The 16,095-nt window shown below is 46.9% G+C and overlaps 1 protein-coding gene across 1 annotated transcript; it reads right to left on the reverse strand.

Annotated features, from left to right (window-relative positions):
* Positions 1 to 12,419: 12,419 nt before the first annotated feature.
* LOC144179383 (uncharacterized) lies at positions 12,420 to 15,607 on the reverse strand. Its single transcript, XM_077707757.1, has 3 exons — positions 14,150 to 15,607; positions 12,612 to 12,858; positions 12,420 to 12,478 (listed from the first exon to the last, which is right to left on the reverse strand). The coding sequence occupies exons 1-3, from the start codon at positions 14,216 to 14,218 to the stop codon at positions 12,420 to 12,422; spliced, it is 375 nt and encodes a 124-aa protein (XP_077563883.1). The 5' UTR covers positions 14,219 to 15,607.
* Positions 15,608 to 16,095: the final 488 nt, after the last annotated feature.

Below are 16,095 nucleotides of genomic sequence, written 5' to 3' on the forward strand. Positions count from 1 at the left end.
CATTTTTTCTTCACTTTCTTTCTTTCTTCCCAAATTCTTAATCTGTTTCAATGATCTACCACATCCTCCCCTTTGCTTTCCGAGGTTTTCTCGACTGCCAACCCTTATTTCTGTGTTATTTTCAACGAGCCCCTCATTTCCTATATATATATATATATATATATATATATATATATATATATATATATAGCGAATCAGAAAATGGGAAATGAGGGGCTCTGTGAAATAAGACAGAAAATAAGGGTTGGCAGTCAAGAAAACCTCGGAAAGCAAAGGGGAGGTTGTGGTGGGTCATAGAAAGAGATGAAGAATTTTTTGAGTCGAAAAGAAAGTGGTGAAAAAATGCCCGCCGGGTGGGATCCGAACCCACCACCCCCAAGTGCAGGAAACAAAAACACCTTAACATAAATACCCGAGAAAGTGCTGGGGAAACAGCCCCGCTGGTAGCGTAGTGGTTATCGCACCAGACCGGTATTCTGGAGGTCGTGGGTTCGGATCCCACCCGGCGGCGTGAAATAAATTGCCCGGACGCTCAGACGCGAAAGAGAGAAAAGGAGGAGTGCGAGTGGGAAAGGCGAAGGGCGCTTGGCTTTTCCGCCGTTGTGCGCACTCCCTGCGCTCTGGGACCTGCCGGAGCCGCCGGAGCTGTGCCCTCTGCGCTGCGCTAGCCTGTGCTCATGTACGTGAAGTGTTTCAATCGGCATGTTGTATTTCGCTTTCTGCGACGGCCGCGCTGTGGATTGAACGCCTAATCATTCATATTCTAACGCAGTTACGAGTGCTTCAACCGTGCCTGTGTTGGATTTCGCGTTCTCAACAGGTGTTTCCCGCCGCTTATGCACTTACGTGAAGCGGCAAGTGTTTGGATCAAGCCGGTCGTGGTTTGGGTCACGACAGCCGGTCGTGGTTTGGATACACAGTGTGCGCTACCGCATCCGCTCCTAATGCTCTTACGTGAAGTGCTTCAACCGTGCCTCTGTGCGTGATTACGCGTTCTCAGGCGTTGCCCGCTGCTGTAGATTTCGAAGTGCCTCAACCGTTCGCCAATCGCCGTGTATATGAACCGGTTGTTTCTCGAGCGTGTATCTAGATCTACACCATTCACCCTGTGGTGATCGACCGCCGCTGTAAAAGTTATAAAAGTCAACCTTTAATTGTCAGGTGTTGCCCGCCGCTGTGGATTTCCAAGTGCCTCCTCAGCCGTTCGCAAATCACCGCGTGGTTGGAACTGCTGTTTGTCAAACGTGGATCTGCACTGTTTACCCTACATGGAATCAGCTTAACCTTTGGCCCGAAAATTGCATTTTGTGCCCTGATTGTTTCTGCGATAGTGCAGACCACGGGTGCAGACAACCGTGTTGCTTCAGATATATTTTCTTTCTAGCGTTCCGTGCTGACGAGACGGCAATTGGAACTCCCTAAAGTTTCGTCAGGCGGAATGATAACTGGCCAGAGTCCTTCAGTGATTTACTATTGCTCTATTTCACGCTCTCGGTCGTTCGCAAATCGCCGCGTGGTTGGAACGGCTGTTTGTCAAACGTGGATCTGCACCGTTTACCCTACATCCCTACATGGAATCAGCTTAACCTTTGGCCCGAAAATTGCCCTGATTGTTTCTGCGATAGTGCAGACAACCGTGTTGCTTCAGATATATTTTTTTTCTAGCGTTCCGTGCTGACGAGACGGCAATTGGAACTCCCTAAAGTTTCGTCAGGCGGAATGATAACTGGCCAGAGTCCTTCAGTGATTTACTATTGCTCACATGCGTTGCCTCCATCAGGCAGGATGACCTTTAATTGAGCTATTCAGTAAAGCTTGGGTGTTGGGCTAGTTGGTATGAAGACATGAGGAAAAGCAGAGCGCTGAAGTTTAAAAGACGACCACAGAATAAAGGAGCAAACGAATCACAAAAAGCGTTTCGTTTGTCCCTTTATTCTGTGGTCGTCTTGTAAACTTCAGCGCTCTACGTTTCCTCATGTCTTCATTGTGGCCTTTGGTGTGTGCTTCCGTTGCTAAATGTGTTGTCCGGTGCTTAATCAAATTTCGCCCCCGTTTTCTTTGGCTACAGCCACGGTAGCCATTGTTTTCACCTGTCGTGCAGTTCACATGGTGAGAGCAGAATTGCTTAAAAATGCTCACTTCTGGAAGCATATTTGGGAAACTGGTCATTATAATGCAATAGTCATCACATCAAAGGCTATGTGACAAACTTGCTAACACCCACGCTTTGCAATCGGTCTGCTGTACGCTGAATTTGCGCACGAGACACTCTTTTAAGAGTGAAGTGTACATGCATGTGTTGCTGCAGGCCAGCTAACAGTGCTGAACTGGCTGTAAAAGTTGGTCTGCCAGAAAAACCACAATTTTTCAAAGCCTTTTCTTTTATTCATCGAACTGGCTTTTTCTCTTTCGCTTTTTGGAAACATATCAGGGCACGTCACAAAGCGCCCAGAGCAAGCCAAGCCCGACTATTCAGTTGTTACCGCCTTCTTAAAAACTTTTCTGATTGCCCTTCACTTTTCAAAGTTACGTTCTGTCATTCTGTTACATTCTACCTAATGCTACCTTGGTGTGGCGGCGTACAGCAAAATAGGCCACCCAGCCCCATCTCTTTGCTGGCAGGGCATTATGACATCGGCAAAGCTTCCCTAGGAACGCCCGCAGTGGCACCACCTAGGAAAAGCTGCTACGCGAACATGCCTGCGCCATTGATCAAAGCATTTCACAGCCGTCTTGTTTCCTGCTGATTGTGCTCATAATCCCCTGCTGTCACTAGCTGCTTTATCTGTATGCGCTAAGTCACTAGCTAGGTACAGTACTACAGTCTCTAGTGCACCCACATGCATGCATTTTTGTGGCTGTGCTTATAGGCAAGGCAAAACATTCTGATGAAATCGACACTGCAACAAAGTGTGGGATGAGGCATCATATTTTATGTTTGCTAGATGAGGTTTTTGTCTTTTAAGAAGCACAAGACCAGGAGAAGTTCTTGCACACATTCATATCCCTGCATCAGTGTTTGCTTCAGAAGAACGCTTCGACTAGTTCCACCAGTCATGTCTTGACATCCGCAATTAGTAATGTCACAAGTTGTCGTGCAGAACAATATATGGGGCAGCCGTGCCTGTTTTCACGCCACTTTGGGAATTTTCATGCACTAATAAAGTACTGCTGCTGCAAGTGGCATATTATTTGTATTCACAACACTGTAATTACTGATGCTGGCCAACTTGCTTTTGCACTTAAGTGTCTCTTTAGGCGTCTGTATTGTACCGTAAATCCATTAGGTCCCTCCTGGGCAGATGTGCTGAACTATGCTCCTGTGCTATGTCGCTTTTGCATCCCAATATATTTACTTCCTCTTTCTCTCTTTTTAAGCATAGCAGCAACCTTTGAGGTGCAAAAAGTGTCGAAACATGAAAAAGTTCAGTGTAGTTCTTCGTGCTTGAAATGAGTGAGCTACATTCTGCGCATATTACACCTTGTGGCATTTCTGCTGCCCACAGGCCTGAAAGAAGGACACGACAAGTGCTTGACTTGCAACAAAGTTTATTTGTTTGCACCACAAAGATATGCAAGTACAAAACATCAAAAGCAAGAATGACAAGCAGGAGCCTGCGTCCTAGCCTTAAAAAGGTGGCATTATGCGAACCATAAAAACACAACTTCAGTCATATGCATACTCCTATCACTCAGTACATTCACATTAACAACTTCAGCAATTGTAGCAGCACCCACACAAACAAAGTACAGCAACATCTCTCACTAAGTGCATTGGCAAAAAAATTCACCTACACAGTCTGTACAGATGATTAACAAGCAAAGCTGTGACATACAGTTGCTGTTTTATGTGTGATGCGTGGCCTACCCATTGAGCTGTGCTTCACAGAGTAGCTTGCTGCATGTGCACTCTGCTGCGAGAGCGACGCCTTAATGTTCCCTTTGATGTGGCATTCCCAAGTAGCACTGTCGGTAGGTGTGAGAGTGTAGCTGCGTCATCTATAAACCTATAAGCCAATCTCTGTCTTTGTCGAGAGTTCGACGGAATGCCATCTGGTCAGGTAAAGGCATTTGTATAAATGTTGCAACAAAATTGACGTTTCGGGATCCGTATGGATCCCTTGTTCATAATGGATTGATGGCTTAGCAGCAGGCTCCTAAGTAGCGTTGAGCGCATGACGTAATGTACGGGAGTACACATGGTTTAGAGTGCCAGATGATCTGTTGATTGCGTTGCTTGTTGTCTGAATTATTAGCGATTCAAGATTGAGCCTCGTTGCGAAATTCTTTCCCGGCTACCACTACATAATTCAGTCACAAATCTCCCATCAAAGAGCGAGCAGCCAAAAAATTGGCACTGCGTGCATAACAAATTGGAAGAACTTCCGAGAAACCACCCCCGCTGATCGGATAACAGTCTCGAGGAATGGACTACCAAGCTCATTCAAGAGGCAAGAAAACACGCCAAGGAACTTTCTCTTACGCAGGATAACCCAGCCATCGATGCCCATTTCCTCCACCTCTGGGACGCCCGTAGAGGGCTAATCAGGCGGTGGAAAAAGAACAAGACGAACCGCAAGCTGAAGATCCGCATTGCGGAAATTACGGCAGAAGCTGAAGGGTACGCCCGTGAGCTGAGCCAGCACAACTGGACGCAGTTCTGCAACAAGCTGCAAGGAACGCTGGGAACCTGCCGCACATGGTACCTGCTCCGTTCCCTAATGGGCCCCGGTGAATATAAGGCGGTCGCAGCAGACCAGCTTCGCCGATTAATCCACAATTACCCGGGCACAGAAGAAGACTTGTTGGACGAACTTATTAAGCAAGCCTTGGCGCCCCCACCTCACGTCCAACCCACCCAGGCACCTGACTACACAGGCGATCCGAATCCCAAAATGGATGAGCCGTTCTCCATTGCTGAAATCGAGGCGGCAGCTTACAACCTCACCCGAAACACCACTCCGGGTCGAGACAAAATCCCTAACTAATTATTGCGAAACCTCGACCATGCCGTCCTAGAAAATCTTCTAGTCTACATCAATGAGTGCTGGCTGGCGGGTTCCTTGCCCCCACAGTGGAAACACGCAGACGTCACTTTCATCCCCAAGCCCGGCAAACCCTTGAACTCCAAGAATCTGAGGCCTATTTCTCTGACCTCATGTGTCGGCAAATTGTTTGAACACCAGGGCCCGTTTGCCCGAACGCGATAAGTTTGGGAATAAGTTCCCAACTACGACTTCAGCGCTGTCTAGGTAATAAGTCGTTTGCCCGAAACTGATACAAACGCTCGATTAAGGTAGCGTTTCTGTGAGGTTTTCTGGTAAACGGCTTATTTTACGGGGCCGACTTCGACTTATTGGCGTCTTATTTGTAAGCGGGAACTTAATCGGGTACTTATGCGTACGGGCAAACGGACCCTGGTTTACAACCGGCTCTCGCCCCACGTTGAAGACAACGGCTACTTCCCTGACACGATGTACGGCTTCCGCCCACATCTGTCAACCCAAGACATACTACTTCAGCTTAAGGAGGAAGTGCTGGACGACTTTAATAGCCACAGCAAGCGGTCCATCTTGGCCCTTGACATTAAGGGGGCATTCGACAACGTTTCTCACCAAGCCATCCTTCAAGGCCTCGCATCTACAAACTGTGGCGAGCGCACATTCCAATACTTTGTCTCCTTTCTAAACCAGCACACAGCAACAGTGGGCATCGGGCACCGTCGATTCGACGCATTTAAAACCCTGCCAAAGGGCACTCCGCAGGGGTTGGTAGTATCCCAAATACTATTCAACCTCATAATGAAAGACTTGCCACCCCTACTAAAAGCCATCCCGAATCTTCGCCACGCAATATACGCGGACGACCTAACGCTCTGGGTCCCCACTGGATCTCCGGGCGACCAGCAAGATGCACTTCAAGCAGCCATTCAGGTCACCCAACAATACCTGAAAGCCCGAGGACTCGATTGTGCCCCCGAAAAATCTGCCCTTCTAACCCTGTGCAAAAGGACATATAAGAAGCGTCCAGATCCCATACCAGATCCAGATTAATGAGCAACGCGTCCCCAATGTCCCACTCCTACGCATATTAGGCCTCACCATACCAAAAGATGGCTCAGGCGCTCAGACTATCCTTCCCTTGCAACGGACTCTTGACCAGCTCATTCACCTCATCCGCAGGATCTCCCATCAGCGACTTGGGCTACAAGAAGCTGACACCCTGCGCATCATTCACGCCCTCCTTATTAGCCAGGTTACGTCACCGTATTTGGCCCTGAAACCCGCAGAGAAAGAAAAGCTAAACATCGCCATATGCCAGGCCTACGAGGCCGCCCTTGGACTGCCTCCAAAAATAGCAACAAGAAAACTTCTACAGCTCGGCATCCATAATACATGGGAGGAACTGGAAGAAGCTCATCGCATCTCCCAATTCACGCGACTTAAGCTCACGCCAACCGGAAGGGCTACACTTACCCGGCTCGGCTACAGGCCTCCCCCAAAATGCGAACAGAGGCAACGCATCCCTCTAACCATCCGACAGTACATCACAATCGCACCCATTCCCAGAAATATGCACCCCATCTATAACAAGGCACGCCGAGAAGCCCGGATACGAGCCCTTAGAAAACGCTTTCCCAACTCTCCCTGTACTCGTTACACGGATGCCTCTCCATACCACCAACAACCGGAACATGCCGTGAGTGTCACCGGAGCCAACAGTGCAGAACTGACGGCCGCTACAGTACACACGACATCTATTGAGGCAGCAGAAAGACTTGCCATCGCTCTAGCCGCCACCACTGGAAACGACTACTTCACTATAATCCGCCTGCCGCAACTTCCTGCTAGGTCGAATAACACCCACGGCCTTAAAAATTCTGCAAAGTGTGCACCAGCTCCCGGAAATGCACATCATCTGGACCCCCGGACATGAGTCCTTCGAGGGGAACGAGGCAGCACACGCCGCTGCCCGCGTTCATACACACCGGGCCGTTTCTCAAGAAGGCGAAGTCACGCAGCTCCTTCGCTCTCCCAAGCCCGCTACTCTGAATTCATACGCGGACATCCTCGCCCATTACCGCCACGAACGACGACGCTTCCCGCCACCACATCCCCATTTATCCAGAGCACAGGCGACTGCCTTTCCTCCATGCCATGTACCCCACCCTCTACTACTCAACGTGTAATTTCTGTCACCAACCAGGCACCCTGTACCACATGGTATGGGAGTGTCAGAAAACCCCATCTCTTACCCCAAATCCTCACCCAACGTACGAGCAGTGGGCGGACCAGCTGGCCAGCTCCGACCTCTCAGTCCAGCGTATCCTGGTGGAGAGGGCTAGGGCAGCCAGCGCGGACCAGGGCTTCCCGGACTACAGGAGGCCCCCCACCTGGCGGGCACCTGAAGCTCGTCTTAATAAAGTTTATCCACTCCACTCCGTGGCTATGATGCGCGCGTGGTCCCACTCTATCTTGTGGCCCATCTTCTCGGCATGCTCTGCAAGTGCATTCGTCACGGTGTGGCCCTTGGTGACGTCATTTTTGTGTTGTTTAAGACGCCGGCAGAAATTTCCGCTTTCACCAATGTATACCGATTCGCAGTCGGCGCATGGGATTTTGTAGACCACACCAGGGAAACGTTGCCGAGGGAGGATCCTTTATGTTAAGCAAGTCACCCTTGAGCTTGCTTGCTTGCACATGCGCGATCTGCACACCACGTTTTCTGAAGACACGAGCAAGGGCTCCACTTCCAGGCAGTTCCTCCACAAGGACATGACATTAGTGTATCGCACGCCGTTCGATGTCACTGAGCTCTGCACCTTGCTACGGTTTTGCCTGTCTAACACTTGCTTCTCGCACAAAAGCGAATTCTACAGGCAAGTTTTCGGTACCGCTATGGGAGCATCTATTTCAGTCACGACTGCAAATATTACAATGGAAGCAATTTAAAACAAGGCATTGGAATTATTTTAGCCGATACCCAAGGTGTTCCCGAGATACTTCGATGACTGCTTCTGCGGTAAGGTGTACATCAGACAAACCAGCCGATGCGTAAATGACCGCCTCAGGGAACATGATCTTTCCATGAAGAATGGCACCGGGTCGCATTTGCCTCATTACTGCCGCGAGTGTGGCAAAGGATGCCTTCCGAGACTGACAGAGACAATCATTATCGGAAAGAGTCGTGACACCGTGGCGCAAGAACTGCGCGAAGCGTATTTTATCCAAAAAAAAAACAGTGCAGGCTGTATCAGTGAAGCATCGCTATCCCTGTTTTCGAAGGAGTACCGGATCCTAGACAACATGCGATAAAAAGGTGTGATTGTTGTCTTCAGCTGTGGCTATTTTGTTTTTATAGTATCTTTTTCAGATCTATTATCCTTTGTGTATGTTTGTGCGTTTGTAGACAAGCTACTTATATCGCTGTCTTTCCTTGGAATAAATCAGTTGTTAGTAGCGCATCTGTCTCATCGTTCTTCGTTTTTTCTGTCCTCGTTTGTAGCGCTCGATTTTCCTTAAGCAATGAACCAACTAGCCCAACAGCATATTTTACTAAAAAAGCGGACCCTGATTTACAACGCTACTTGCCCGTACGATTTCGAAAAGGAGCTTTTGTTATAGCCGACGCTTCTATCACGTCTCTCTCTTTGAAGGGAACAAACCGCACGCGGGCTGCTATCGATCACTATTTTTACCATACGTTATGTGCAAACAGCTTCGTGAATATCAACCCAGTGTTTTTTGCCTTGCTGCCCATCGGGAAACGAATTATAAAACGGATCTAAAACGATAAGCCAGCTTCCACAGCTAAATGATGCACTAAAGCACGAAAACATTTCCTATCTGCCACTGTTTTCTACTTTAACCAGAGACAGGTGCTGCTGAAAACATTTTACTTTCAAATAAACTAAATCTAATGCTCAAAGTAAATACTTCACTTGGGAATTGAACTTTTAAAAATCTAGTCTATTATTTAGGAGAGGAGAAGTTTCGTTAGTTTTCGCACTTGACGAAGACGACGGCCGATATTTGTGCTGATGTATTTGTTACTTAGAGAAAGGCTGATTTTGGCTCACTTAGCGAGTGAGGCAAATGTGCTCATTTCGCGCTATTTTTATCTTTGAGTAAAAATTTTATTTTTAAGTAAAAAGAGGTTTGCTAACACCAAGACATTCGCAAGCGCGTGAATAGTTTGTAGGCTTCTCATCTTTCTTTTTTTTTTTTTTTACACTGAAAAAAAAAATGGCGGATACGCCTGCCTATGCGGTTAGTTTAAACATGTGATGGCGACGGCGGTACAGCGCGCTGGTGTAGCAGAGAAACCCCGGGCGAGCACATCCCTGCACCTGGCGGAGTGCCCTGCAAGTCGCCGGAGAAATGCGAGCTTCACGGGACAGGTTCCCCAACCTCCGTCACAGGCTGCTCGGAACTTGTTTCGGCAACTCTCCGCCAGGTCTGCTCGGAACTTGTTTCGGCAACTCTCCGCCAGGTGCAAACGTCGTCTGCATGGAGCTACTTTGAACGATGGTACCTAGTGTGCAGTGTGCTTGCGAAGCTCAGGATTTCGCCAAGGTGATTTTAAGAGTTTAGACTGCTTATTTGGACAAAGAAAAATTTGAGTGCAGTTGGCCTTTAATGCCGAGACATGTGCATTTAAAAATATTGGATTTGATTTCCTGTGAGTTTTCACTATTCATTTACGACTTGTAGTGCCATTCACACACCTCCAGAGAAAACATAACCCTAAATGAAGAGGCCCACACAAGGGGCACCCTATTAGGTGCCTTCTGTCCCTTCTGTAGTCCGAGAGCTTTGGCGTGCGGCACCCCATCTCTGACGCTGAGGTTCAGGGCGTGAGGACCGCTTGACCTTCTTGCTAGCCGAGCTCTTGGCCAGCAGGCACTCTACCTGGTCCCCGGTTGACCCCAGGGCGACGCCTGGCAATGCTTGTGGGCTGGACCTTGACGGTACAGCCGCACCTCCGGGTGCTGGTGAAGCCTGCCTTCATGGGCAGGCTCCTTCCTGGGGCTCCTTTCTGATTTTGTGCATCTGCCGCAGCAGCTGCTGAAGGGCAGCGGCATAATATGGGTTGCCAGCAGCTAGGGAAGGCTGGCGCCACCACTCCTCGTAGATCTTCTGCAGCTCCGCAGTGTCCTACGAAAAATTTGTTCAGGATATACCACAGATTTACTCAAAATTTGTTGCATCTCCTATCTTTACTATTGTCTTCTTTGCACTGCTGAAGTAATAAGGGTGTTCCGTAGGTATTCAACTATGGGCCTACCGGGAAACCCATTAGGGCAGAAAAATGTTCACAGAACTCACCTTCCCCTGCCAAGCTTAGATAACCAGTTTGGACCAGAGAATACTACGCAGGTATTTACAGATTAGTTTCACAAACATTAATGCATTCATTGAACTAAAATAAAACACAAGAAAAAGCTTTGTTTAGTGCCATGTTCAGTTACATAATAATGACTGATTGATTGATTGACTGCGAGGTTTAAAGTACCGAAACTACACCTTGCTTATGAGGCGCACTGTAGTGGAGACAGCTGGGGTTTAATTTTGGTTACCTAGGAACAGCTAGGAAGAGTTAACGTGCGCCAAAATCTCGACACACAGACGCTTTCGCTTTTCACTTCTATCAGGAAAATTGCTACCGCAGCTGGTATCGAACCCATGTCCTTGGGCTCAGCAGCACAACACCATAGCCACTTTAGTCTCACAGAACCCAAGCAACGCCTCTTCAAAATCCCAGGGTTCCTCAAAGCCTTACTTGAGAGCCCCTGCCCTAGCGCTTTTGCAAGGCACCTTTTTATTCACAGGGCCTTAGTGGCATACAAGGACTATTCAGCGAAACACACAGAAAAAACATTAAGACCAGAATGTAAAATTTTACATCTCAAAAACTTGCACTGTGCAACTGACTATGTATCTAATGGTATGAGATTGGATCCTGGCAGAGTCTGTTTAACACTTCTTCTTTTAAGCTGGGCTGAAGACTGTCCCACCTGGTGGGGGCCCCTAACACCAGCACAGTGCTGTTTAATGAAAGTTTATTCCTCCTCCTCTTAGCACCCTCCCTATGTCAGAAAGGGCCTCGGAAGACATACGACAGCCAGCATACAAAATTTCACACTAGCTGTGACGTATGAATACTACTTCATTCTTGCTCCCCTTTACATGCATTGGAAAAACTTGTTCGTCTTGCTTCTGCTATGATGCTACGCAGTCATGTTGGATTGCCTTAATTTTTGGAGTGTCTTTTTTGGCATCCTGCAGCCTTCTTCTACTTAGCTCCTGCAATTGTACCTTCGTAAAAATAAATTTTACTACAACAGACCCCTGAAAAAATGCATGCACGTGGTTATAAAATAGGTAGCTCTTTCCAAAAGTGGAGTGTGTTGCTGAGAAACAGATCTTGTTCAGGTGTCTAGTTGCTACCTAGGTGTCCAGTAACTGGAGTAAGGGTCACAATTATTAGGCTTTGCTAAAATAAATGCACGAGCACAAGCCACACCTCAACACCTCACGTTGGTGACTGCTTCCAGTTGAGCCCTGGGCCTCCAGCTGTGGCTCAGTATCCATAGGCAGCTGCTGCTGTTCAGGCTCTGCTGCCACCGGTTGGCCTTGCTCTGTGGGTGTGCTGGTGCTGGCTTCTTGGGAGTTGTCCTGTGTTTGCTTTCCCAGTCAAGCTTCCTGAATGCCCCCTCCAGAGATGGTGTGAACAGTTAGGAATAGTGAAAACTGACTGTGAATCAGATCGAATATTCTCAAATACGAATAGTAGAAACCAACCGCGAATTACATATATTCGAATGTGAATGGCAAAAGATTACTGCAAATGAATTATTGTCAAATGTGAATAGTGAAAATTCAAAATTGCGCATTGCTCCCACGCCAGGCTGCTGTTAGCTGTGCCACGTATAAAGATGTATTACGAGCTGCACTGTTGTGGCGAATACCACACGCCCATTTATTCCTTGTAAGTGGAACAAAAATAGTAGAGCGAAGGTATGTACTGAGACAGATGAACGTCTGGGCCTAATGGCCACAATTTAAACGTAGTTTTACAAGCACAGGCTTTCACAGTCAGGCTGTGCCGTCTTCATTAGGACAGGTGCATCAGACAAGTCTAGTTAAGTGCGCCGTGGCTGTGCATGTGCTCATCGCTGCCTTTCTCCCGAACTAGAAAATTCAACACTGCAGAACAGAGTTTTTGCGATGCCTTTCCGTCTACACTGCATAATAGCTTGCTTGCAGCTGAAAATTAAACTGAGAGAGATACTATGTTTGCATAAAAGTTGGCACAGGTCACATAAAAGTAGCAATATATGGAATGTGCTGGGGTACATAGCCACTTACAATGTTCCACGTGATTTGGTGCTCTTCTGTCCAGCTTGGTGAGGGGGATCACTCCTTCGTCGGTATACTGCCCTCTCCGCCACCCGCAGAACCAGTGGTAGACGGTGCTGGCTGGGCGATTTACAGCGCTGCTAGCGAGCAGGCCCTCACCGTCCTCCTGCCTTACCAGCTTCGTTTTATGAGGAGCTAGTGCGGCTGCTGGGGTCGTATCATCTTGAAAGTAGTGGAAGAATGCGGCACTGGTGTCCGATGTGGGTTTTAGAAGGCGAAGCCCATCGGCGCAGTCGAGCCCGTGGTTGAGCACCTCATGCATCCTGATGACAGCAGTCAGCGAGACTGGCCAGTTGAGGAATGGGTCGTTCTGCTGAGTTGCTTTTGTGACTTTCTTAATTTTGACATCTACAAATGCGTAGCAGTAGTAGAATGCTTTCCGGCAGTTTCGTTCAAGCTTCTGTGCTGACACCTTCACTCCTTGTGGAACACAAGCCTGTAAAAAGAGAATATCACAAATTATCTCAATTCTCAAAATATTATTTAAAGCTTGATATACAATGACTAACTTGCAATATATTTTTTTTACTTAAATTACAATTTTATGAAACAGAAACCTGTTAAACGGTAATATTACGAATTATTTTAGTCATGAGAATATTATTGAGAACCAGATATGCGATCTGTAACCTGCAAATGTTTTTTTTAACTTCAATTACCCACTTCATCTGACAAGTTTCACAATCAGACAACTAAGAAATGCTGAAGTTTCAAGGTGATGCGCATACTGTATTAAAGATGTGCCTCCAAGTCATGTTCTGATCTACTTCGCGGAATAAGAAATTGTACAGGTTTAGCATTCGCCTTTCACTTAATTGTCCCATGTATGAAAAATGGCGTTTCAGGAAAATTTGTGTTGGTACCAAGCAAAAAAAAAAAAACTTACTCAATCGCTCACGAAATCGAAGCGGAACAGTTGCATGTTATGCTCTTGCATATAACACAACTCTCTCCAAAATAGGACAGTTATATGCTTCCTACATTTCGGTTACGTTTAAATCTACTGAACACGTAATAACACGACACCTTTAAAGCCTCTTTTAAAGCATTTTCAGTTGGTCTTTTTTTCTCCTCAGCAAGGGATGCCCCTTTATAGACCGAAGGGGGCAGGAGATAATTGGCTAAAAATCATTCATCTGTGAAAATGTTAAAAGCATGACACACATGCTTCACTCTTTTTGCTCGGACCATACTATGAAGCGTTATATTTGTTTGTGAATTAGAATTACATCACACATTATTCTGATATTGTGTAATCATACGTAAGGAAAAATAAATTAATTTGAACATGAAGTGAAATGCGGATTGTTTTTGCACGGGTGCTACAAATCGTGGTCAAAAAATCCCAGCCCAACTCAATGTAATGTAATTTAAGCTATATGTTCTTTCACCTCGGCCAAGAGAACATACAACGACGAAGTTCAGCTGTTCTTCCCTTTGAAATTTAGCGTGAAAGACGGCGGCATCGATGATTGACCCGTGGTGTTGTTCAGCGTGACGGAAGCAAGTGTGATCAGTAGTAACCAGATTTTTAAGCCACCGCTACTGTAATAAATGCGTAGCAAAAAAAAAAAAAAAAAAAAAAAACTCGCTGGTGTAGTTTCGTAACTGCAACTGATCAGTCTGTCTTGATTTTACCAGGTCGGGTAGGGGGTTGATTTGGCAACGCCTCCGAGGACCTTGCCACAATAAATAAAGACACTGCCGAAGAGCAGCATCTATCGTACCTCGTTGGGTTGGGGGCTCCCAGTCGACGATCCACGACGCACGGTTGCCTCGCCGTAGTAGTCAGCCATGCGTACGCATCCTCGCACGAAGCACGTCCACGTTATCGACGCTGGCTTTGCAGTCGCGCCCGCGCATGTCACAACGGCTGAAGAAATTAACTGCTACTTCGTCGTCGAACTAGAAAAAAACCGTAAAATTGCAGCAAACTCTACGCCACTGATGCTGCTGGTGCCGTGAACGAGCCCTAAACAAGATCAGAGGAGTGCGGAGTACGTTTACTGCTTTGTTCGCACGCCGGCAGAACCAGCCTAAACATCAAATAGCAGGGAAGGAGTGCGGAGTACGTTTGGTGCTTTGTTCGAACTTCGCACACCGCAACGTTTTTATGGCGCAAGGTTTGTTTTGCATTCAACAGGTGGCGCACCGCAAACGCGCAATTTTTAAATTGTAAGCCGCGGCATTCGCGCTCACGTCTCCGGCTACGGATGAGATTTCTTTTTCTTGGAATGCATTTTTAGCATTTCTGCGCGTACTGTAGCACGATATCACGTTACTGTGATCGCCTACAGCATCAGCAACCATGCTTAAAATAAGACATATTCCCGCTGCATTTTTTATTCGGTGACAAAAAAGTAAATTCTCAACAAGAAAAGTGGGGGGAGGGTTCATTATGAGAGTAAATACAGTAGCTCTCATTTTAAGCACAAAAAACTACACTGAACTTTTTCATGTTTCGACACTTTTTGCACCTCAAAAATTGCTGCTATGCTTAAAAAGAGAATGGGGAAGTAAATCTACTGGGATGCACAAGCGACATAGCACAGGAGCATAGTTCAGTACATCTGCCCAGGAGGGACCTAATGGTTTTACGGTACACTATAGACGCCTAAGAGACACTAAAGTGCAAAAGCAAGTTGGCCAGCATCGGTAATTGCAGTGTTGTGAATACAAATAATATGCGACTTGCAGCAGCAGTACTTTATTAGTGCATGAAAATTCGCAAAGCGTCGTGAAAACAGGCACGGCTGCCCTGTACATTGTTCTGCAGACAACTTGTGGCATCACTGATTGCGAATGGCAAGACAAGACTGGTGGAACTAGTCGAAGTGTTCTTCTGAAGCAAACACTGGTGCAGGGTTATGCAAGTTTAAAATGAGTGTGTGCAAGAACTTTTCCTGGTTAGCATTTTAAAAGACACAAACATCAGCCAGTAAACATAAAATATGATGCCTCATCCCAGGCTTTCTTGCAATGTCGATTTCGTGGGAATGTTTTGCCTCGCCTAGAAACACAGCCACAAAAATACATGCATGTGGGTGCACTAGAGACTGTAGTACTGTACCTAGCTAGTGACATACAGATAAAGCAGCCAGTGGAAACAGGAAAATTAGCACAATCAACACGAAGCAGGACGGCTTTCAAATGCTTTGATCAATGGTGCATGCATATTCAGCAGCTTTTCCTAAGTGAGTAGTGCCTGCAGGCATTTCTGGGGAAACATATGGTCAAGTAGCGCGGTATAGACGGGACAAAAGTAGAGACACACAGGACTAGCGCTAGACATCAACTGAAATTTCTACTACACACATCAAAAGATATACAGGAAGGGCGCATGCGTGAACATGCTCAAAGCACAAAGAAAAAAGACAAGGTCAAGTGGTGCATTTTGTTACGCACGTGGCAAGTTCGCATCCAGATAATCTATTTCTTTTTTTGATGAACTAATAGATGCCGTGCTTACACACTTTTCACCGGCTTTCATGATGCACCACGCTTCAAACAATTCACGGCTGGCTTGGTCCTTAAAACAGCACAATGTTACTGTCTTCTCGTAAATTGGAACACAGTGTGGAACGCACCGGCAGCGACGGCAATGGTCGGCTAAATGGCCCCCCGCAGCGAGCGCTTGAACAGCTGTACGGTGCTCCCAGAGCCTGTCATTTAT

This window comes from Haemaphysalis longicornis, unplaced genomic scaffold (genome assembly GCF_048455015.1).
Source record: "Haemaphysalis longicornis isolate Haplotype H1 unplaced genomic scaffold, Haemaphysalis longicornis Haplotype H1 scaffold_1, whole genome shotgun sequence".
Lineage (NCBI taxonomy): Eukaryota > Metazoa > Arthropoda > Arachnida > Ixodida > Ixodidae > Haemaphysalis > Haemaphysalis longicornis.